General features: G+C 45.9%; 1 protein-coding gene across 7 annotated transcripts in view; it reads right to left on the bottom strand.

Annotated features, from left to right (window-relative positions):
- Window positions 1-24,659, bottom strand: part of ankhd1 (ankyrin repeat and KH domain containing 1) — a 38,038-nt gene extending 13,379 nt beyond the window's left edge. For 2 of the 7 annotated variants that reach the window (XM_048237985.1, XM_048237988.1), the window contains exons 1-21: window positions 24,222-24,659; window positions 16,690-16,843; window positions 13,599-13,755; window positions 12,899-13,061; window positions 12,389-12,536; window positions 11,763-11,996; window positions 11,561-11,655; window positions 10,898-11,135; window positions 10,423-10,614; window positions 9,821-9,930; window positions 9,489-9,576; window positions 9,191-9,318; window positions 8,138-8,272; window positions 7,488-7,581; window positions 6,328-7,287; window positions 5,959-6,077; window positions 5,212-5,323; window positions 4,830-4,975; window positions 3,433-3,575; window positions 1,737-1,950; window positions 1,164-1,339 (exon numbers count right to left, since the gene is read on the bottom strand). In XM_048237985.1, the coding sequence (XP_048093942.1) occupies window positions 1,164-1,339; window positions 1,737-1,950; window positions 3,433-3,575; window positions 4,830-4,975; window positions 5,212-5,323; window positions 5,959-6,077; window positions 6,328-7,287; window positions 7,488-7,581; window positions 8,138-8,272; window positions 9,191-9,318; window positions 9,489-9,576; window positions 9,821-9,930; window positions 10,423-10,614; window positions 10,898-11,135; window positions 11,561-11,655; window positions 11,763-11,996; window positions 12,389-12,536; window positions 12,899-13,061; window positions 13,599-13,755; window positions 16,690-16,843; window positions 24,222-24,497 (4,082 nt within the window). In that variant the 5' untranslated portion in view covers window positions 24,498-24,659. The remainder of the gene's footprint in view (window positions 1-1,163; window positions 1,340-1,736; window positions 1,951-3,432; window positions 3,576-4,829; window positions 4,976-5,211; window positions 5,324-5,958; window positions 6,078-6,327; window positions 7,288-7,487; window positions 7,582-8,137; window positions 8,273-9,190; window positions 9,319-9,488; window positions 9,577-9,820; window positions 9,931-10,422; window positions 10,615-10,897; window positions 11,136-11,560; window positions 11,656-11,762; window positions 11,997-12,388; window positions 12,537-12,898; window positions 13,062-13,598; window positions 13,756-16,689; window positions 16,844-24,221) is intronic. The other 5 variants (XM_048237989.1, XM_048237992.1, XM_048237990.1 and 2 more) reach the window with 4 other exon arrangements.

The raw sequence follows: 24,659 nt of genomic DNA, 5'->3' as shown, positions 1-24,659 counted from the left end.
AATTACGTTTAGACCTACAGTAATTAAAAAGTGCTTTAACTGCCTATCAATATGCTGTGGCTGGATGGGTCAAAAACGTGAAAGTGCGGCACCTGGCCACCAAGGATTTATATTTAATCATGAGAAATGTAAGTATTATGTAAAAACAATTCAAATGTATGATTTTGGTGGTAGTTTACTCTTACTACATGTAGTGAGTTCTAAGATAGCAAGCTAGCCTACCACTCATTTTAGTGTAATTTAGCTCACAGCTAGCTGTCATTAATCTGGATAATGTCCTTTAATGTAAGATGTGTTTATACGTATTTTATACACTACATGGTTTATACTCATTGAAAGAACATGAACATGAAGGGAAGGGAAACGAGGTGATTGTGACTTTATGGGAACAGTTTGTGGTGGGTTATCAGCTGTTAGCTGTCAGACGGTCAGCTGTTGTGTGACCACTGCAGGGATGCAAACATATGGGATGAGAACATTGTGTCAAATCTTCGCATTGTATCGCGGAGTGATTTATTATTAGCTGTGCAAAGTCTGAGTTGAAATGTCCAGGGATATTCCAACTCATGGAACGTCTCTCGGCCAATCAGAAACAAATAAATAGTTCCATAGAACCCAATTGTTGTATAACTAGCACTAATCTGGCAGTTATTGTAAAGACTGTAATGACACATTAGGACAACCTAAACATTACACAATGCAAATGGTAGAAATTATGTGATTAGAAGACATCAAATATGGTTAACCTTACCTTTCTTGCAAAAAAGACCAGGCGCGACACAAAATTACTGGATCCCGGACTGATAGATGTAACATTAAATCCTTGCAGTGAGTGCAGTGAAGTGCAGCCTTGTAGCAGTAGGATAATGGTGCGCAGCAAATGGGATTTTTACGTGCACAGCTTTTTGATTTAGTGTTGTCTTACACTTCCTATGTTTCATGGACTGTAACGGTAGGCTATGTGTTTATGTAGTCATTTTAATACAGAATTAACTTTGATGAAATTATAATTTTTATATAATTATAAAAAGGCGGCATCCGCCAAAAGGCGCGCTGTTTGCATCCCTGCCACTGGGCGGCTGAGCTGCCCAAATCGGTCGTAAAGATGGCGGCGTAAAGCTACAGTGACGTCATGAGACACAACGAATAGGAAACGAACTGACCTGATGATGAGAAGCTCACAGAACTTGTAGTGGCCCTTGTCTGCCGCGATGGTGAGAGCCGTGTCCCTGGAGGAGGGGACTGGAGGGGCGTTCACATCGGCACCCTTGTCCAGCAGCACCCGGCCCACCTCCGCATAGCCACCTGATGCTGCCTCCATGAGTGGAGTTAGACCCGTCTACAAGAGGAGGCACATGAGGACACGTGAGGAGACCTGCTACAGACCTTTGATGATTCAGATGAGTCTGAACATGTTAACCGCCAAATATACATCAATCTGAGGACATCTCTGTTACTTTTGTTAATCCAAGACCATGTGATTAAATTTTGATGGTGACTGGACACTTGAGAGGAAGGTGGTGGGAGAGCGCAAACGCAAGTCCACATTGCTACCGACAGTTAGTGCTAATAGTAAAAATTACAGTTGTTTTTTATAGATAGGAAAGTTAGTGCTAATAGTAAAAATTACAGTTGTTTTATAGAGATAGTTTGCAGTGTGCCAAGGCATTAAAACAGCCCAAGTGGGGGAGAGATAGAGAGAGGGTACTACGGTAAAACAGGCGCTTGAAGCTGACCTTGGCACGGTGTTCCACGTTGGCCCTGCGATCCAGCAGCAGGCTGACCACCTCTGCGCGGCCCTGGAAGCAGGCCAGTGTCAGCGCCGTGTTGCGGTTGGTCTCGATCTGGGCGTTGATGTCTGAGCCCATGTCCAGCAGCAGCTTCACCGCTGGCACGTGCCCATTCATGGCCGCCAGCATCAGAGGAGAGATGCCCAGCTTACTGCCCGTCCTGCAGGAGAAACACACACAATGTTAATGTTTTCTCTACTAACCTTAATTTATGCGAATTTGTTTAACATAATACCGGTATTACCATGATGATTGTTATGATGGTTATTATTATGAGTATAGTGATTATGATGATGATAATGTAGTAAATATGATAATAAAGTAAAAAGCAGAGGGTTGATCAGCTGTGTTCTAAAGAATGTTTGAGTTAAGTTCAGCGTATGTTGTTACGAACTATTTGTTTCTCAGCAAAAGCCACGATGAACGGTAATAGGCTATAGCCTAGGCCAGGGGTCGGCAACCCGCGGCTCCGGAGCCGCATGCGGCTCTTTGATCCCTCTGATGCGGCTCAGTATTTGAAATTAATTAATGAGTATTTAATTAAAATGTATTTTATTTTAGTTTGTTCATTTTGATTCAAAATGTAATATTGTAAGTCTATCTGAGTAATTTAGTCTACATAACTTTCCACTCACTTGACTCCATAACCGTAGCTGCACAAATATTGTTACATTCGCGGTTCGTTGCCATGTCAATATCAAACAAAATCACCGATTTCCCTCCATTTCAGTCACGAGAACACTTTAATTGTGATTGTTGATGTGTGCGCTTGCTGTAGCCTAGGCTAGATAAGGAAGTTGCAAGTTACTTGCAAATTAAAACTAGTAGAAAATGTAGGCTAGTTAAAAATCTTCTGTTGAATGAAAGTAACTACGTTAAATATCCAAACTTTTTTCTTGTAACCGTCTTTATGTGGCTCTTCTGAGATTAAAAAAGTAATAAATTTGGTAAAAGTGGCTCTCCAGGCAAAAAAGGTTGCGACACCTGGCCTATGTAGGCTAAAGAGTCATATCGTGGAGAGTTTATTGTTTCGTTTTGGCAAGTAGCCGTGTAATAAGCGGGATAATGTATAGAACGCCGGTCATTATTGGGAAAATAAGTCCCTTCAGGGCGGAAAAAGACCCCTCCGCTGCACATCGGGGTCCGGTTCGCCCTGTCGGGACTTATTTCCTGATAATGACCGGCGTTCTATACATTATCCCTTACTTATTATGTGTTATAGTACCAGCTATTAAGCACTTTTTTTTGAAAATGCAGTAAAACCCATCATTATCAACTTGATCAAAATGAACAAGCCAAATTCTATGGAGCTATTGAAAGCTGTGGAGTGTTTCTAAGCTAAAAAACAAAGATTTTAATGATAATAATGGTGGGTAAAAATGTGGGTTACAAATGCTGCATGAGTGGATACGTCTCAATCTATGTTGTCTTTACCAGCAAATATTAAACCTATGCATCATAGTCTTTTCCCACTCAGTTATTGTTACCTTCAATAAGGTCACATCAGTACAGAGGGGCACTTTTCAGATGAGACAACCCAAACTGATAGAAGGGTGTCTGATGCATGCTGACAGTTAGACTGGCAGCTGGATGCTTGGGGCGCACAGAGCCCGACAGAGGGCTGGGGGTTTAGTCATGGTACCTGGAGTTAATTTCTGCTCCAGCGTTCAGGAGGATCTTGATGATGTTGACGTAGCCTCCTGAGGCTGCCAGGCTGAGGGGCGTGTAGTCGGACACGTTGCGGTGCTCCTTGTTGGCCCCACGAAGCAGAAGCAGCTCCACCACCTGCCACAAGCAAGGCCGGAGAGAGCTACTTTACAAAGTTGGTCACCAATTGCTTTTAACTACAATGCAAAAACATTACGATGGATATCTACGTAATATGGCATGACCTGAGATGTACTGTCTAAGTGTGTGTGTGTGTGTGTGAGGGATGGAAATTAAATATTTTTTCTACCTGCCACTGTGGCTGGTGGATTCCAAAATCTACCAGCCACTCAACTTTTTTACCATCCACTAGAGAAACGGCATGGAAATGTGATGTGATATGATTATAGTAGGCTACCCAAAATGATCACGGTAATCGGCATTATTGCGATACGACTAAAATGTTCTGAGTTTTGCACTAAACCTTCCAACTGTCCTCCAAGCACAGTAGCAACAAAACTAAAGGTCAACAGAACTTCATATGTCCACCGTCTGTCTTTCTCATAGGTCTAAATAGCAGCGTGTCGCAGGCCGGATTAAAATAGCTATACGGGTCAATTCAAAAGAGAACTATTTACGTATTATCCTGTGAAGATACAACGCAGATCCACAGATCTCACTAGATTTATGTTTATGCAGCCATCCTGAAATAAGCTAGCAGTGGCACATGAAAGCACAGTGACAGTTTATTAATGGTAGTGAAGTGAAAGTGGGGCAGCCGTGGCCTACTGGTTAGCACTTCGGACCAGTAACCGGAGGGTTGCCGGTTCGAACCCCGACCAGTAGGCATGGCTGAAGTGCCCTTGAGCAAGGCTCCTAACCCCTCACTGCTCCCCGAGCGCCGCTGTTGATGCAGGCAGCTCACTGCGCCGGGATTAGTGTGTGGTTCACCTCACTGTGTGTACACTGTGTGCTGTGTGTTTCACTAATTCACGGATTGGGATAAATGCAGAGACCAAATTTCCCTCACGGGATCAAAAGAGTATATATACTTATACTTATAAGTGAAGCGCTGCACCAGTGCCTATAGGCTATGCTGCGGGTGGCGGCTCACTACGAGTTGTTGTAGAACTTCAAATCAGCGCGATTTACCCTTATATGCTGGTAACGTTACACGATCCCTAAAGACACTTTCTTATTTTTAACCGTCAATAAGTATGAAAATTAGACGGGATCTGACTATTTGTGCCCTATGCTAGCTCTACCCGCCACAGTGGCTGGTAAGTTGACCAAATTCACCCGCCAGCGCACAAAACTACCCGCATTTGGCGGGGGGCGGGTGGCTAATTTCCATCCCTGCTGTGTGTGTGTGTGGTGGGAGAGAGTGCACACCTCCTGTCGTCCCCCGGAGCAGGCCAGGGAGAGAGGTGTGTCTTTGGTTCTTTCGGACTGGGCCTCGATGTCCCCTCCTTTATCCAGCAGGATCTCCACAACACCAACATGTCCTGCTGTGGCGGCCAGGATCAAAGGAGTGAAACCTGAAAGAGGAGAGAGAGCATTAGGACTAACCCCCACACACAGTCAGTCAGACACACACACACACACACATACCCAGCACACACACACAGTCAGTCAGACACACACACACATACCCAGCACACACACACAGTCAGTCAGACACACACACACACCCAGCACACACATACAAAGACATGCACATGAAGACACACAGGATCACTCTCTCACACACACACACACACACACACACACTTACCTTTCTTATCCCTGTGCTCGATATTGGCCCCATGTGTGATGAGCACCGATACCAGTTCCTCATGGCCTCCAGCACATGCCAGAGTGAGCGCTGTGTCGTGATTGCTCTCCGTCTATCCCATAGAAACACACACAGATTTAGCTGAACCCCAATGTCCTTGATAACTACCAACGCATTGCTACAAAGGTCATTACGCAACTTCGTTTTGGCCTACTGAAACATTAAAAAAAAAATGGTATCTCATACACATAAGCTAGTACACTGTAAAGATATCAGATAGCTGATTTGACAAAAGCCCTCTTTATTCTCACATGACCTATTCCTTTGACCACTGTAACAACTGGATAACAGCAAAAGTTAGGCTTATCATTCCTTAAATCAAGCTAGGCTTATCATTTCTTAAATGTTTTTATTTGTCTAAATGGCCATTTTGGATGGAATGACCGCTGCCTTTATGGTTCTTAAGCCAGACTCTCAGATCCTGAAAAGATAAGGCTGTTTAATTCTGATAATGCTGTTTGACAAACTGCAGGAAGTAAGATTTTCACAAGACAGTTTGCTGGTAAAATAACTAGCTATTTGACTGACTTTGACTGAAATAAAGCATTTGTTCTAGACCTCCTAAATACCTGGGAGTAAAAGATCAATAGGTGTCAATAGGTGTACAGCCTTGTGATTATGGTGACATCACTCAAAGATATCATGCAAGTGTGCCACTGTTCCACAGAACATGTTGAGGGGTCTTACATAGGCGTCGATGTCCACGGTAGGGTAGAGGGCCATCACAGAGGGCGACGTGGCGCTGATGGGGGCCTGAGGCGTGGGGGAGGTTGTAGTGTCGATCATAGGCACTCTGCTACCCACTGCTGCACAGAGGCGAATGGGTTAGGAGCTCAGCCAACAACACAGGACCAGGTCATGCTACTGCATATAGGTCATTTAGGTGTGGCATGTGGCATCTATACAGATTTTTACAAAGATATTTTACTCCCCAAATGCCTTGTACTAACAGGGTTACCCTCCCTGCCCATCAACCCATTATGTTCTCCGTCACGTAGGCTGCGGCGGTCAAGCTACTGCCATGTCTGTGAGCATCAGAGGGGAATGATGACCCACCTGCCATGATGTCGTCCAGCGTGTCAGTGAGCGTCTGTGCGGGTGAAGCGACCATGAGGCCGTCAGGCACCTGTGCGGGTGAAGCGACCATGAGGCCGTCGGGCACCTGGCTGAGGAGGCCGGTGCCCAGCTGCTGCCCCAGCATGGCCCTCTGCAGCTCGGGGCTGCCGCCATCCAAGGCGCAGGGGTACTCCATGCCGCCACCACCGCTGGCGAAGTCGGCGCACTGCTGCGCGGCCAGCGGCTGGATGGGGACGAAGCTGGACGCCGGCAGCGGTGGGGGTGACGGCTGCTGCGGCAGCGCGGGAGGAGGGGGAGGCGGAGGGGGAGGGGGCGGCTGGGAGGACTCCCGATAAAGGATAGTGTCCACCTGCGGGAGTTTGGGGTACTCGCCGACGTCCCCGGCCTCGTCCCCGCCCGCCTCCTCGTCCTCCAGCTCCTCCACCTCATCGTCGTCGATGGGCGGGATGAGCTTGCAGTAATCGGGCTGCCCCTCCCCGTCCACGGCGATGGTGGTATCGTCGGTGCCCAGCTGGGGTGGTTGCCCGGGCAGGGGGGCGCCAGGCTCCTCCACCCCTGCCGCCGGCCCGGCCTCGCCCTTGGGCCCCTTGGCCTCCATGTACTCTTTGGTGAACTGCTGCTGCGTCTTGAGCTGCAGCTGCCGCTCCACCTTCTGCAGCTCCTTGAGGATCTTCTTCTTCTTCTGCAGCTGCTCCTCGCGGCTCTTCTTCAGCTCCTCGATCTTGTCCTTGGTGAGCGGCTCGCCCTGGATGAGCTCCAGCGACTGGAGCTGGGCGCGCTCGATGGCGCTGATGCGCTGGCCCAGCTCGTTGAGCTTGCCCTCCGTCTCCTCCACGATGCACTCCAGCGGCTGCTGGTACGGGTGAAAGGGCTGCAGCAGGTCTGCGTCCAGGCTGCCCGGCGTGCTCTGCAGCTGGGCTAGCCGCTGCTTGGACATGCCTAAGGAGAGGGGAGAGAAATAAATAAAAACAATTACAACTTATAAACTTACGGTAGCACAATTCTTAAGCCAGGTAGATCAGCTAATGTGTTAAGGGCACAGGTAGAACCAATACATGGCAAGACTTTCACTTTCTAAAGCTAGAATTTTACATCTCTGATTTCAAGTGAATGAAGCAGCTCATACGTTCTCCACCAACCTTTGCTTGAGACAGGTGAAGAGCTGGATGGAACTCTGTCGGGTTCCTGGGGAGGCACCACCATGGCCAGGGCCTGGAATGGAACTCTGGGAGCCTGAGAGGAACAGACAAGGAGGAACTTGGGTCATAAACAGGGCTGTGTATTGGCAGGATCCCAGTGATACTATACCATCACAGGGGTTACGGTATAACATATTATTGTTATATTATTATATATTGTGATATACTGTGATTTTTTTCTGACATCAGCAGTGCACCCTTCCTATGTCAACTTGCACTGTTACATTAGAGTAGAATGGGAGAAGACAGATGACATAGCATCACAAAACAAATACTCAAGCGAATCAATATTCCTTTTTACATCCCTTGTCATAAAAGTAGTTAGTTGCAAGGGTATTCCTGTCAAGCCATTTTTTGGTGCCCACTTAAGTCCCTGGCTGCATAAAAGGTCACAGCCACATATTTACCTGGCAACCACATCTCTGTTTCTATTAGCCAGACCTGTCACCAGGTGCCACTGTCCCAGCCATTAGCTCTAACACTAATACTAGCGTAAGCCACTTAAAACACAATTAATCTAGGGATCCATATCTTCAAAACAGCATGCTAGAGTAGAGTGGCCTGTTCTCCTACAGACGCGTGGTCCTCACCTGGGACGTGTCGTGAGAGGGAGGTGTGAGCTGGGGCATCTCCGTGGTGGGGGCGTTATTTGGGTAGTCCAGGAGGTAGGACACCACATTAGTGTGGCCACCTTTAGCAGATTCAATCAACATGGTGGAGCCATCCTAACCAAACACAAACACAAACAAAACACAACAGTTAAAACAGTCTCCCTTCCGTGAATCAGTTAAAACAGGTTTTCAACTGAGAATGGAGTAAGAACTGAAACTCTATTCATTTCTCCTTTAAATTTCTACTAAAGTGTGTTACATTTCTTGCAAGTGTCTTTCTTTACATTCCCTGAGTAAAAACACATAACCTCTGGGCATTGCTTTCCTCTTTTTTGTTTCAATTAATGAATTAATCTGCACAAAAGTACGCATACAACACTTACATAACACTAGTCACACTATATCCATTTGCATTCACATGTCGTTATTTGTTCTAAACCATCCTTGACAGCTGAGATGGGGAGATGTGAGGAGGGTGAGATGTGAGGAGGAGGGGATGTGAGGAGGGTGAGGTGAGATGTGAGGAGGGGGAGGAGGGTGAGGAGGGGGAGATGTGAGGAGGGTGAGGTGTGATGTGAGGAGGGTGAAATGTGAGGAGGGTGAGATGTGAGGAGGGGGAGGTGTGAGGAGGGTGAGGTGTGAGGAGGGTGAGGTGTGATGTGAGGAGGGGGGTGGAGGAGGGTGAGGTGAGGAGGGTGAGGTGAGATGTGAGGAGGGTGAGGTGAGATGTGAGGAGGGTGAGGTGTGAGAAGGGGGAGATGTGAGGAGGGGGAGATGTGAGGAGGGGGAGATGTGAGGAGGGGGAGATGTGAGGAGGGGGAGGAGGGTGAGGTGAGATGTGAGGAGGGCGAGATGTGAGGAGGGCGAGATGTGAGGAGGGCGAGATGTGAGGAGGGCGAGATGTGAGGAGGGCGAGATGTGAGGAGGGGTGAGGAGGGTGAGGTGTGAGGAGGGTGAGGTGTGAGGAGGGTGAGGTGTGAGGAGGGTGAGATGTGAGGAGGGTGAGATGTGAGGAGGGTGAGGTGTGGGCACCTTTAGTCTGTGCGTGGGGTCGGCCCCGTGAGCCAGCAGAAGCTCCACCACGGCCAAGTGGCCTCCGGCGCAGGCCAGGGACACCACTGTGTGGTCATTATTAGCTGTGGCTCTGTTGACATCCGCACCTGCAGGCACAGGCACACACACACACACACACACACACACACACACACACACACGGGCATGAGTAACCAGGACACACACACAAACAGCTGCGTCCTCCTGCGCAGCACACCAAGAAAGAACAGCTCAGCTGAGCGAAGTGTTTCAGTAGGTTAGCAGGCCACAGACGCACCTTTGCTGATCAGGAACTGGACAGTGCACAGGTGTCCTGCTCGCGCTGCTTTCATTAGCGGAGTTCTGCCTCCCTCGGACTCGTGCTCCTGTGGGACGGACATGACAGCACTCAGTAAGACCAGCAAATAGCGGGGAAGCAACAGCCCTGTAGCCCAAAATTCTCCATAAAGACAGCTTCTGTAGCAGATATTAATGTTCCTGGATATCATGCATATCACAGTCGATCATAACAGGCTATCCATCTTGGGATGAAGTGATGAGCGGACAGTCATGACACTGACGTAAGGTTAATTAGTCAAATAGCTGTGTGCCTGGGAAAGGGGGACTCACCAGGTCAGCGCCTGTCTGGAGCAGCACGTCAGCCACATCGGTGTGTCCATTCTCACACGCATATGTGAGGGCCGTGTCACCTGTCGCAGTGGTGGCGTGCACGTTGGCTCCTGCACAGAAAATACATCACTCAGAATAGGCTTAGGGACCAGGGATGGATGACTGATTTGAAAAATGTTTGTTTGTGTGAATGATTAATTACTTTTTAATCTGTTGGCAAAACAATGTTGAATTTTTTAAAAAGTCAATGTAAACCGATTTAAAACCAGTACTTGTAAGGTTCAGGCCTTGATTTTGAAATAATTTCGCTGCTAATAAAATTATCTGCTAGTCCTTACAGGGTATAGAGCAGAGACCACAAACCAGGTAATACATTAGGATGTACCAATATTCTGGCTAGAATTGCCTTAAGAGTGACTGTAAATTGGGGCTGTGTTCTATTCGCACAACTAGCATCAGAGGTTCTTACTTGTTCATCAATGTCTAATAGAGCAGAGTAGTTCAGACGTACCACCTAATGCACTAATGTATCAACCAACAGGACCTACAACCTAATGCATCTAAACCATTTGACTGAATGAGAGGTGGCAGCTCTGCAGTACCTGCTGCCAGCAAGTATTTCACCAGCTCCAGGTGTCCCTCCTGCGCAGCCTCCATCAGCGGCGTGGAGCAGCCCAGCTCGATGTCAGCTCCCGCCTTGATGAGGAAGTCGGCCACCTCCAGGAAGCCCCCACAGCAGGCCAGCGTCAGGGCCGTCTCCTGCGTCTCCTCCGTCTGGGCGTTGATGTTGGCTCCTGTTGGCCGGGCAGCAGAAGAGAGATCAGAAGGGTTCCCATCGCTACTCTACAGGCCTCTCCAGCCTACTCATTAAGTTTAATGCTTTCAGAAGAGTGTCAATCAAGATCACATCACACAGTCGAACCTCTGAGTGGCTTTACTCGACTAGTATCCACACACCCACCCACAGCCTAGTTCCTCAAGTCAAGTCAAGCAGAGGGGATTTTCTCTTCATTAATATCCTAAGGACAGCCTTGGCCCAACTAAATTGACCCTGAGGTCAGGCGGCATCCTCCTCACCCTGAGCCAGGAGCAGGGCCACCATCTCTTCGTGGCCTTCGCGTGCCGCCTCCATGAGGGGCGTGTAGCCTTCGTCGTTGACCTCCTCCAGGTTGGCGCCGCGCTCGATGAGCAGGGCTGCCAGCTCCACGTGGCCGCCGCACGCCGCCAGCGTCAGTGGCGACTCGAACGAGTCGGCGGGCATGTTCACCTGAGCGCCGCTGTCCAACAGCAGACGCGCCACCTCCACGTGCCCGTCCTAGACGGCAGGAGAGCAAAGCAGAGGAGACAAGGAGAGAGGAAAGCAGAGGAGACAAGGAGAGAGGAAAGCAGAGGAGAAGACAGGAGAGGAGAGAAGAGGAAATGAAAGGAGAGAAGACAAGAGAGCCAGGGGACACGGTTCAGCACTGACTCACACAACCAAACACTTCCCGCCATTGCGTCTACGGAGTTCTTGGGCTTCCCTCGAGTGTGTTATAGTTTAAGTGATTATGAGACTCGTATATCCTCTTTTAAGAGCCTTACAAAAAAAAAAAAAAAAAAAAAAAACGACTCATAAAACATTCATATTCCATAGTAAGGCCCCCAATACAGAGTAGATCCAATTGAAGGATTAAAATAGAGCGTATTGATTTTTCTGCAGGTAAAAGCCTGTCTGCTGTGAGCGTGTGGGTGCTTCCTCACCATACAGGCCTCCATGAGGGCCGTGTGCATTTCATCTGTCTTGTGTTCCTGATCAGCTCCAGCCTCGAGCAGGAAGTGCACCATTTCCAGGTGTCCTGTAGAGGGAGGGGCGTAGCAGGGCAAACAATGACTCAGGTGCCGCTCGGGTTACACTCTACCTACCACGTCACAATGCAAATGTGTCAGGGGTTAGGTACGGTACCTTTGTAGCAGGCCAGCGTGAGCGCGCTCTCCTTGAACTCATTGGAGTGTGTGTTGATGCCGGCGCCGTATTCCAGGAGCACGCGGGCGACCTCGACGTGACCGGCACTGGCCGCCTCCATCAGGGGAGTGTGTCCGTTCTCATTGTGGTCCTCGATGTTGGCGCCTTCCTTCAGCAGCACCTTGACCACGTCCAGGAAGCCTCCCGCACATGCGTACGTCAGGGCTGTGTTGCCTGGGGCACGGGGGGGGGGTTGGATGGGGGTTAAGGGGAGAGCACTGAGGAATGCGGCAGAACCACTTCACCATGTGACCGGTGAGATGCTTTAGGGTGGCTTTTGATCGATCAAATACAACTGTCTCTGTTCCAGATAATTAATTTAAGGTAAAAACTAATACTAATACTTGTTTTATGCCCCAATTGATATAAAGAAATATTCTGGTCAAGAAACAGTGCTCTCTCAATCTCGCTCTGCTTCTAGTCAACAAAGTACAGCAGGTTCTATACTTTACAAGCAAAAATATTCCAGCCAACTTAAAGAGCATTATTAGAAGTGGCCATATTCCCCTATTAACTCCAGCTGTGCTGGATGATGGGTCTGTGATGAGTGTGTGTGTGTTCTCTACCTGTGGAGGATTGTGCGTTGACATCAGCTCCGTGTACCAGTAGCAGTTTGACTATGTCCACGTAACCGCCACTGGCTGCTCCCATTAGAGGTGTGATGTCCCCCTTAATGCCTCGGTCCTCCACATTGGCGTGCATGGCCAATAAGACCTGCAGAAGAGACACCCAGGGACAAAAACATGAATGTGCCATTTCACATAATTTTATCATGTTCCACTTAAATTGTATCATTCATTCATACACACAATATACTTAATATACAATTTCAACTGTGATGGGAAAGCATTTGTAGGTTTTAACTTCTAAAAATCACCTTTATTAAAATGTGCACAGGTACTTGTTCAGTGCAGTGCAGTTCAAAATCTAAAAACCACAGACAGCTTTCTTCACAGTGTGCGTGCATGCATAGCTGCTACTGCTGCTTATACAACTGTACTTTGGGGTGAGGGTGGGGGATGTTCTGGGGAGGGGTCAGTGAGTGCTTTGGAAAAGGCGGCCTCTGACAGGTGTACCTGGGCGAGTTCGTAGTAGCCGGCCGAGCAGGCCAGGCACAGCAGGCTTTCTCCTTCCTCCGTGTGCTCGTTGACGCTTCGGCCCTCGTCCAGCAGCTTGCGCACGGCATTGACGTCTCCGTCAGAGCACGCCTCGGCCAGGCTACGGCTAAAAATAACCAGACTGCTACAATTACGGCGACTGTGCAAGTGCAACTGCTGTGTGCGCTTCAGGACATCAGAGATGTAGTTCAGCAAATCAGACATGTTACAATACCCATACAAATTTTGGCATCTTCTAAAATTTGCATATTTGCATGCAATTGTTGACCTTGTGTTGAAAGCCATGCAATAATCAGGCTACAATGAATAAAATAGTGCTAACCTACCAAGACAATTTGCAGTGTTTTCACCTGACAATTAAATCCATGGCATTGCAACTTGAACTATGGATGAACCTAAATTGTGCAGTAACACTCAAAATAACACTAATGAATGCACCAACAATAGGCACTAGTGCAATTATATTCCAGCATGTTAAAACTTTGAGTTATGGCCTAGATGTTCACACTATTATACAGTTCAACTTGGATGAGTGGATTCATGTACATACTGACTGTAGAGCACTTTGGTCAACTGCGGTGGTTATTAAATATGTGCTATAAATAAATTGACATGGACATGTGTGTATGTGCAGGCAGGAAAAGGAGAGGATGCCTACTTGTCTGCTTGGCTGGCGTTGAGTGTGTTCTCGGCCCTCATTCGTGTGAGAGCGGCAGCTGCTTCGTCCAGAGCGCAGCTCACTGACGAGGTCAGCTGGCGCAGCACCTCGGGATCGGCGAAGGCTTTACCGTCGGCATTGGACTGTTCAGCGAGGCCTGAATCATCCACACACACACACACACACACAGAGAGAGAGGCAAAGGTCATAAAATGGTCACCATTGGCACAGTATCATGTAGCACAAGTCCCAGTTTGTACATACAGTATATTAGACAAGAGATTCCTTAAGTACAGGCACAGCGAGTTGAGTCCACAATGCTACTCACTAACTTAGAGCCAAACATATATGGAGTGAGACAGCGTATGTCAAGTGTCTGTTTCCAGTTTTTAAAACGCATGTTTTATGGTGAATAATGGAGATAAAGAATAATTTCATGGATGCCCGGAAGTCCAGAAAAGGGATGATGCTTATTCAATCTGTTTTGGGAACCTTCAGATGAAGCATAAGAAGCATACTGCCTTTAGCCCAGGTGGAGACTCAACACATTTGAGAATGCGGAGAGCTAGATTGAATATTAATGAATTATTCTGGGCCAAATCGTCTTGAAAAGTTTCAGGGGGAGTCATATTAAGGTTACGAGTCTGAAAGAGTCTGTGTACCAGACCGGTGAAATGTCTCTCGCACACCTCAATATGCAAATATGTCTGTGCTGTGTACAGAAGCTCAAACATAAATATTTCACATGTTTCTGGATTTAGTGAATATACGACGACACCCTCAAGGATTTTAGCCTAATTATATGCCCAACTGAGCTTAAGAGGAACTTTTACATTTTCTGATTGAACACATATGGGTTTTTTTCTCCATAATAAATATTTAAAGTAAAAAGGCAATTGATCAATCGCTTATGGGCTTCCTTGCAGTCATCCTAGGAAGTTAAAAGTTACCAAGATTAGGCTGACAGCAAACAGCAAAGTAGACTAGGAACCGCTGTGGATGAAGCATTTACAGTATGAAAGCTAAAGGCCCACTGCAGAAAACAGATTCAATAGTGAAGGATGACAAACATGGTGAACTTGATGGTAGATGGAAGGGCTATTTGAAGAGTTTCAAAAGGCTTGCTTTCACATGATTTGGTGGCCCACACAACTCTCTCACTTCAGCACAAAGAGGCATACAGTCAGACCAGACAAAAGGCAGACCCAAAGACAGGCCTTCACACAGTAACACACACATGTACAAAAGCCCTAATTATGCCATACTGCCTCTGCCCCCCCCCAAAAAAACCTGTCAAACTCATAACACACACTCTTACTAAAAGTCTGAACACACTTACACACACACACATGCACAAACACACACAGAGTGTACTAAAGGCCATTGCTGAGTCATGAAGGGAGCTGTTGCTGCTGCATGGAAATCCTTTGTTGCTGTTAATCTCCCCCATGGTTCTCCTGCGGGCTAACCAGCAGCAGCTCAGGGGACCGGGCCTGCTCATACCAGTTCACCAGCACAGCGCAGCGCAGAGCAGAGCGGCACCAGGCATGGCAACCTGACTAAAACACACTCAACTAGCTTACGCTGCACCGCCTTCAGAGCCGCACACAACCTGAGGCAGGGTGGAGAAGTAGGCCTAGCGTAAACCTGGCCCTATGGGATAGCGGTGACATTATACAAGTCCAGAGAGGAAAACTAGTTTTGAGTAGTTATACTGTTTACTCAATGAAAAACTCATAGACAGCTTAGTTACAAAAACATACAACAAACCACAGCCACTGGTACAATACCTTGTCACTTACAGTCCATTATAACTCTGACAGCTGTTGTGTTTGTTGCTTTTATAGGGTTCATGCTGATACAATGTGACCCCAAAAGATAAGCTGTGCTCTCGACACGCAACACTAGATCGTTAACACAATAAAGCATCGGTAAGGACGCAACAGGATGTGTGTACAATAAACGTATCTATAAGTATAAGTATATATACTCTTTTGATCCCGTGAGGGAAATTTGGTCTGCATTTATCCCAATCCGTGAATTAGTGAAACACACAGTGAGGTGAAGCACACAATAATCCGTGGCGCAGTGAGCTGCCTGCAACAACAGCGGCGCTCGGGGAGCAGTGAGGGGTTAGGTGCCTTGCTCAAGAGCACTTCAGCCGTGGCCTACCGGTCTGAAGCGCTAACCAGTAGGCCACAGCTGCCCCCATCTGTATCTCTGGGTGCAGCCTATGGTATGTTGAGCCTTACTGCTCAAGGTTTATGAGCATGTGCAAGCCAAAAACTCTATACATCTACGAGTTAAAATGCAGCTACAACAAATGCATCTAAATCCCAGGCAAAGACAGGCACCAATAGCTTCATATTAACTTCTTCCATGACAATGGCAGTAACATGCACTTTTTTGCTAATAACAGCAGTCCTCATTGTGACGTACTGCACTCTAGCGTAGAATAATCTTCATAAACCACTGCTACACATTCCACTGTTATTGTCTAAATTCCTACAGTTCAACCATCAAAGCCTTGCGCCAAACAATTTCTTGTGTTTAGCATAGAAGAAATTATGTTTAGTGTAAAATTCTTGACCCAAAAGCTAACAAACTCTCTCTTAAAATGTTAAAATGGTTACAGAGAAAGAGTTTCAGCCCAGCAACCATTATTATGAATGGAGTGTAAAGTAAAGTTGAACTGATTTCAGTTGGAAAAGTAAATAAATCATATTAAAACGTAGAGGCTGCTATTCTAATCCATTTCTATATTTTTTTTTTTTGCCAAATTCCACAAATTACTCTAGCTGTCTGGTCTGTGTTTGCGCTTAAAATAAAACAAATAACTCTGAAGTTCATCCACAGCCTTGGCTCTGAAAATAGGAAACAAAATTGCTCTGGCCAAGCCAATCAGTATTGCTTCAGGAGCACACAAGGTAAGTATGCAGTTTGATTGGTTGCTGAGCTTAGATACTAATAAACATTTCAGCAGAATCGCGGTGTCTACCGTTATAATGGCAGGTAAACTACAAACTGTAAACAAGTGATGAAAGTGTGGTGACCCCATCCCCCATCCCCCCACACACACACACACACACACCTGCTGCCTCCAGCAGGGCCTCCAGGCGGGCCTGTGTTTCGGGGTCCACTCTCCGCAGGTCCAGGTTGTCTGCAGCACTGGACAGGAGCAGTTCTGAGGCCGTCTTTAGCACAGGGTTATCCAGGTCTTCCTGCTCCAAAAGAAATGATTCCACCTGTTTGCAAATTTAAAAAAAAATGTCAATATGGTTGCTACACAACTGTGCTGCAACATTTTCAATCAGGCTGAGCTACGAACACACCACAGAGTTTAGAACAGACATGGTCATTCACAGTAGCCCATTTTTGTGTCTGTGTGAAACAGGAAAGAGGAAGTAATCATATATTTGCTCTGGGCGCCTTCACAGTGCATTTTGTTCATTAAGTTCATTCACATTTATTAATTCGTATGCTCAGTGTTGGCTCAGTATTAGGCTCCATGTCCCTAAATCTCAATAAGAACACCTGACCTGATCATTTTTCAAAGTTGGCTTCACTATGGCTACAGAACAAGTAAAACACAAACAGAACAAGTAAAACAAACCTCTCATAGGCACATAGTTTTTTAATCATCTCTACATTTATATTGGTCACGTGACGGACAGATAAAGACGGTCATTCCCAATGACCCTCCAGAACACACGCCATGTCCTTCTGAGTTCCGGGATGGAGCATGGCAAGAAAATGTAAGAAAGGCTTTCACAGCACAACACTGCCAGGTGTGTGGCCAAAAGACACCAGTTAGCAGGTTAGAAAGCTCCCACCAGTGCCAGCTGGGTGGTTGTTCTGTTGGTGTTTGCAGGGTTGCCGCAGGCTAGCTTTGCTTTATCCCATTACTCTTTACTGTGGTTTTAAAGCAGAGAGGGACAATTAACACACGAGGGCACCAGTGGCAAAGTTCATCTGGCACTCGCAGTCCTTCCCCCTTTGCCACAGAGAGCTGAGCTTGGGGCCAAGGCTACGCACAGGCTCAGTGTTTAGGCCCTCTGAGCCTCAATGGAATTACAGTAAGCACTGAGATGAGCTGATCAGCGGGTTTCCCTGTCGTTCCCCCTACCCCACCCTACCCCACCCCACCCCACCCCACCCCACTCGTTTTCCTTCTCCCTAGCGTGCACGCTGTAACCTTGACCTCCATTCACCTGCCTTATCGCCTGCAACAGGGCAGGACGTCCCGTAACAAGCTCCACCTGGTCGCACTCAGCTGCGGGAGGACTATTACTACCAGTATTTTTAATTGTGAGGATGTCAATGTGTTGTGTCTTTAAGGTCATAAGGTCAATTGGTGAGCCACTGTTGACGGACATTCTATTTCAACACTACCTTCCTGCATGACTGAAACCAAATATGACGTGTCCTTTTAAAACAATCACTGCTTCATATTCACAAATGCATCTTTTACTTGAGAAAGTTACTTTGTCTGAATTAGCCCACACAAACCAGAATTATGCTACTTCTTCTTGAATAACTTTTCATTGTGAAGTTAACAGGGAAGTAACATTGGTTATCCCCTACTGTTCCAGGAATGATTATACACTACACTACCGCAGCCGTCCTTGACATATCAGCTAGGCCAGACTGATTTATTGGAGTACATTTTAAAGGTCTCTGAAGAAGATATATGGGCGTTGAAACGTTAGTCGGTTTGCACTAATTAAAAATCGCGAAAAGCTTTGTGTGCTCCGGTCCTGCTCCTTGGTCCTAATTAGACCTTGGGTCTTCTCCTTTTCCATTTTAAAGGTGTTTCAATAGGCCCATTTCTTTCTGGAGGATTTGCGATGAAACAAATTAGGTGTTCCAAACTGAAGGAACTCCATAACGGGCTATGAGAAGAGAACAGGATAACCAGCCTCACTGATAACACCTCTGGTAATCACTGCTGCGACTGTTTAAATGGAGCAACTTTCATATTCACTGGTGCTTGCAAAGAATATACCCTTTAAAAAGTTTACTGTAAACATGAAGCAAACACATAGATTCATTGATTCATGAACCTTTACCAAACAACACAGTATATCTGACAATGTATACAACATCCCACAGGCTCACTAATCAATGGCCTGCTGTATGCAAAGTGCCACTGTTATTACTCAAAAGACACATTGTCAGTGTCCGTAAACAAAAACCTGATGACCGGTTGCAAAGAATGGCAAACACGTCTACACAGACAAAGACTTCTAAGACAAAGAGGTTGTGTTCTACTAATACTACGCTTTTGGTGAAACGATCCACACATGTACCCTCATCCAGCTGCTTTGATAGGGGCTGAAGTCATTCCTTCAGCTCTGTGGCGGTTTCTAAAACAGAAACGCAGAGATGAAGTTACTAGGAGTGGTCTTTTCAAGCCCAGTTCCAGAGGCGACTGAGGCAAACGGCAAAGACTAGACGCCTTGCCAGGAGGACTGACCCAAAAGAGGGGAAAAACAAAAAGGCAAGGCAACGCAAGAGGGTGTGGTCAGCAGAAAACACATGTGCAGAGAGAGAGAGAGAGAGAGAGAGAGAGAGAGAGAGAGAGAGAGAGAGAGAGAGGAGAGAGGAGAGAGGAGAGAGAGAGAGAGTAATTAAAAGCATACTGCGACATTTCAATGTGCTGAGTCTCAGCTGTGACTGGGAGCACGTCTCTGCAACTCAACTCAGAGAAGCATCAGTCTGTGTGGGTTGGGTCTGTGTGGGTTGGGTCAGGGCTGTGTGTGTGTGTGTGTGTGTGTGTGAGAGTGTGAGTGTGTATGTATACACATACGTACATCTTGAGATGAGGAACAGAATGGAGAGAGATTAGTCACCTCAGGACAAAGGGGAGGACACTTGACAATAGCAGGTTAAAAAAATGTACTGAGGGAATAACTGTGGCACAGTTGAGTAAGAAGAGTCGCCTTTTGACATCACATGAATTTTCAGGCAACCTTTCATTCCCTGAAATTCCAGCACACAAGGTGAGGAAACGTCGCACAGGGAGCAATGGAAGTTGAGTTTGGCCAAGAAGACGAGAGCCCACACAAACACCCTCATGAATAACTAAAGATGCCAGACTAATGGCAGCAATAACCAAGAGAGGGTCAAACACACAAAACCACTTCACATGGTACCCCGGGGTTTACTGCACAGGAAAACTGAACAGACCCATATGTACAACAGAAATGTCCACGACAGAAACGTCCACAAGACAAATGTCAGTGGAAAAAAAATGGCATATCTTCTTCACGTAGTAAGGCCCCTAGGAGGCATCACAGGCTGCTTGCGTCTGTACATTTGTTTTAAATAGCGAAGTAAAGAATGTCGTTCCTTTTATATGATTTTATTAGCCTGGGCTTTTTCCATGCCGCCTTATGCGCGTGATTTTATTCACGCTGCTAGGCAGCCTGGATTCTATGGACTTCGTTTTCACCTCAACGAAGGAACCAATCACAGAACGGAGGGAGGGCAGCAAGACGATGACGACACACCGAAGCCGTTATGAGCTACATACAGACGCATGTGATAGACATTCATAGCGCCCAATAAACGGCTCTGGGCATTCGTAAACTACGTTTCAAATACGAGAAAATTAATGTCTAGTTCCCAGACCCCATCTCAATGAGATGAGGTCTGACGTTACCCAGGCTATGATTTTATTGTACTGCATGTGAAAGCTGACGCACTACAAATATGGCACTTAGAGGGTTGACCAATCTCCACCAGCACCTTGTTTCATGTGCTCTAGTGAAGGCCTTGGGAAATATACTGTTGATGTTCAGTGATGCTCTGTACTGTAAGTCCTTTTTTAATCCAGTACTTTCTGTGCTTTTCTGTGCCATTGGAATCCCATAATGTGACATGCAAATATCTTCAGATGCAAATATGTTATTGAAGAACTTATTGCCATTTGTTGGTGCCCACATCAAAGGCTTGTCTTGTTAGGTTACTGGTCGTATCATAAACAGCCACAACAATGAAGAGGATTGACTGAAGAACTTGTGGGTATTTGTGGGTCCCCGCATCAAGGGTTTGTCTGGTTATGTTGCTGATCGGATCATAAATGGCTGCAGCAACAAAGTGTGAGTGACAGAAGAATTTGTTGTTAGAAAACACTTTCACAGCGTGAAAGTGGGTGGGTCTGGGAGGTCAGACATGACTTTTGAGACCATCTGGACATGTCGTGGGCCTACTTCAACGAAACACAGTTGAAGGAAGGTGCCTGCTTGATAACCCAGTGAAATGCTCATGAAGGGTGCTCTGTTGGCGATTTTGTTGTTGATGGTAAATAGGCTTGGTTATGGATTGGCTACTGTGGGACATCCCTACCTACAACACAAGGAATTTAACCTCTCTGTATCTGTAATTACCTGCTTTTAGTAGATGAAAACAGTTTTGTCTTCTGTCTGTGTGCTGCTGATGGGCCACTGGGGTGTGTAATCCTGACTTCTGGGCATGCTTATGGGCTATCTGTGTGTATAAATCCTGGGCAAGCCACCCACAAATCTTTAATACCTGACTATGCCTTCAGACTGTAGTTTCAAAACGATACACTAGGTATTCAGCCTACTATACAACTGGAGCAACAGGTCAGGCCACCAATGTGTGTTCTTGTGTGGCCACCACGTCATCCACATTCCTTACTCTTCTGCCCAAGAGATAAACCTGAGACAGCTCGAAGGACTAAGGATTTGTTCACTAGGTCTATTTTGCCACATTTGAAATATCCCACTGAGTCCAGACATAAGATTACTCAATACACACTAATGAGAAGTTTGCTGCTCTACATTGGTGCATTGTTGCCCATTTGCGTTCTGAATCAGAACATTAATTGATACAACCCATCTTCAAGAATACCCCAAAACTGAAGAGACAATATTTGCTACTAGTGCCGACTACTAGATCAGTAGTGATCGATTGATCGATAGATCAAAATGATTGATTTCACTCTCACTGGTCATTAAACTTTGTAGCATTATTAAGGACCACTAAATAAAGCATAATGCTTACCACACAAATACGCAATCATGACAAGTAAAAGGTGATAATATCTGCACTGCTTTCGTAGAATTCTAGATGTCACTATGATGACACTTGCAAATCCACAATCCAACATATCTGCTATGCGTCCAGTTCAGCAGAACACAAATGCCATTGCTCCATTCGGCATACCTTCTGCAATAATGCCTTCATGGCACTTCATAATTGTAACAATGGTACTTTCGAGTGTTGTAGTAATTATCAAAATAATGACAGCGGAGTCCCTCACTGTACAGTCCAAAATAAAGGACTGCCTTTATTTTCTTGAGCTTCTGGCTATTACTGCGTCAAGCAGTGTTTATTAATTTTGTCCGACAAGACGTGCATGTACAAGTTAAAGGTACATGATGAATTTCTGTAGCCCAATGAATATTCTCAAAAATACTGATCTCACTAAAATTATAACCTTAAAATTATAAGGGAAATGGCTAAGCTACACAAGAGAAGCTTGTAACATCACTGTGTGACATCACTTGAGGGCACCTCCAGCACTTTCTGACGAAGAGACAAGACAACTCTTCTTCCATTTCCACACATTCTCCTTTATCTGAGAAGACAGGGCAATAAACTATAGTAAGTTTTGAAGTGTACAGTACACACATAATCCCTAGAAAAAAAAAAAACCTTGTGGCTGCAGGCAAGATCTGCACATTCTTTTAGGTTTGTTTGTTTTTTGCTGCAAAGAACGGTTTAAAACCCGAGGAAATAGTGGGACCATCGGATAACCAGGGTCCCCTAAAGTGCAGTGCCATGGAGAGCTGCAGACACAAAGCCTCTTGGTATGGGCTTCACCTTGGATTGTGAAGTAGGTCCAGCACTCACCCGCCTTTAATAAAGCACCCCTCTGAATTCCAAACGAAATGCCAATAACAGGAGCAGAGAGAGCAACCTCCCCATTAGAGGTTATAAAAGGCAACAGACACAGCCCTGCCCTCTGGACAGTGAACAGAGAAATCACATGCAAGACGCACAAACAGAACGAGGACAAACAGTGGGTGTCTTATGTCTGTATGTGAACTCTCAACTCTGACATCAGTCCGCCAATCAGCTGGCAGTACCTGCTTGTAGGTCTAGGCCTAATACTTGCAACTACAGAATTGACAAAACTATTAGACACAGACAGACACACACACACACACACACACAGACAGACAGACAGACAGACACACACACACCACAAAAAATGTGGAATCTTGTTTTTTTGTAAATCGAAGGGCTATCTTTTTTTGTTAATTCTGAAGATGCAAGATGTGCCAGATATACATTACATTCTGCCTTTAAATGCCTAGATTATGTTCGACAATTTAACCTTTAGTGCTTAATTAGTCAAAAGTTAGGAGATACACGTGTTAAAGAGAAAAATGTACAGAATTGACACTGACCCTTCAGTTCAGTTCAGACACACATTGATTAATGGGAACTTAACATCAACCAACATAATTGAAGGGTGTGTTGCTTACAGCTTTTCACTAAATATCTCAGCAACAGACATCCCAAGTAATTCAGGTCTTAGCCTTAACTTTACATTCATTAAATTAGGTGGCAACGTTACAGCAGTGCAAATTATGTCTCAAGGGTTTACATCTACAGTAACATTCCACCAAATTAACATTGAAATATACCGCTCTTCCATTCCGATTTAAACCCCTGTTGCTACTAGGAAAGAATTAAGTTTTAGATAGAGTCATTACTATCACGAGGACATCAAAAAGGGCCCTATAAGCATTGCTAGAAAGATGTAACTACTGCACTATATTATTTTAACATAGTCAAGGAGGCTGGTTGTGAAAATGAGGTGAAACCTGAGACGATGTTGAGAAGTAACGTTAATATTATTCACATAAACTAAACGTAACGTTAGCTGGCTCTCAACTTACCTGTCCCTTTAGTTAAGTAAAGTTATATTAGGTGTCAAGATTGATGCCACTTATTAGATAACTAATGTTATATGTTAAGACATCTGTCCAAACAGATTATTGCGAAAGAATTGGCCAAAACTGCTGTCACGTAGATGTTAGCTTGCATGAGCTAACTAGAAAACATTCTCAATAATACTGACAATCTCTCAAAGCTAGGTAGGACTTTCATCATGTCAGGCATCACCACTGCAACCCAGCTGACCAGTCAGTTAAGATAAACAATTAGCCAGCTGGTAAGCGACATAACTTTGCTTGTAAGCCTCTCACGCTACTAGGCCATAGTCGAGGCCGTCAGAGTTAACGTTAACTGTTAGCTGCTAAATGACAAGCTAAATGGCTAACCAAGAAGCCATAACTAGCTCTAAAGATACACATAAGAAGTCGTGGGGTCAGTAAAATAAACCACTGAAACCACTGTGTACACTGCATATTTGTTGTTAGTCTACGTGTCGTAAAATAATTGGGCTGAATTTTCATCGGATAGCACTACAACTACATGACGTTTACGCTAACTTTAGCGCGCCTGTCAATTTTGGAGGACGGTATGGTTTGGGTGGTTTAGCCAATGTTAACGCTAGCTAACGTTAGCATAAAATCTCATATTCCAACATAAGCTAGCTATCTTACAAGCTACCTAGCTTACCTCAGATACTTCATCTTCGTCGCTGCCAGATCCAGGACCAGATGATAGCACTGCGGCTGCAGCGAGCTTAAAATCAATCCTATCTGCTGTGGGCCCACCTGCCTCACCAAAGAAGCGGACTTTCTTTCCTCCTGCGCCAATACCAAGGGCCCCAAGTCCGGCTCCTGTTGTAGCTCCAACCCCCATCCCTAAAGCAGGGGAGCGAGGAGTCACCGAGTCAATCTCGTCCTCGAAGCCGTCCGTCATCATTGCTGTCCCGGCTACTGCATCCTGCATAGTTATTTAGATATTACACGTATTGGTCAAAAGTAACTTATTCGTATTACTTTCTTCGTGGTTATATTGCTTGAGAACAGTCAAGCTTCACTTCAGAAAAATCCCGAAACTCTCCTGAAGCGATTCTCTTTCCCTCAAGCCATTAACTTTCAAACAACCTAA

Source organism: Alosa alosa, chromosome 2 (genome assembly GCF_017589495.1).
Source record: "Alosa alosa isolate M-15738 ecotype Scorff River chromosome 2, AALO_Geno_1.1, whole genome shotgun sequence".
Taxonomy (NCBI): domain Eukaryota; kingdom Metazoa; phylum Chordata; class Actinopteri; order Clupeiformes; family Clupeidae; genus Alosa; species Alosa alosa.
This window is presented reverse-complemented; position numbering and strand designations above follow the sequence as displayed.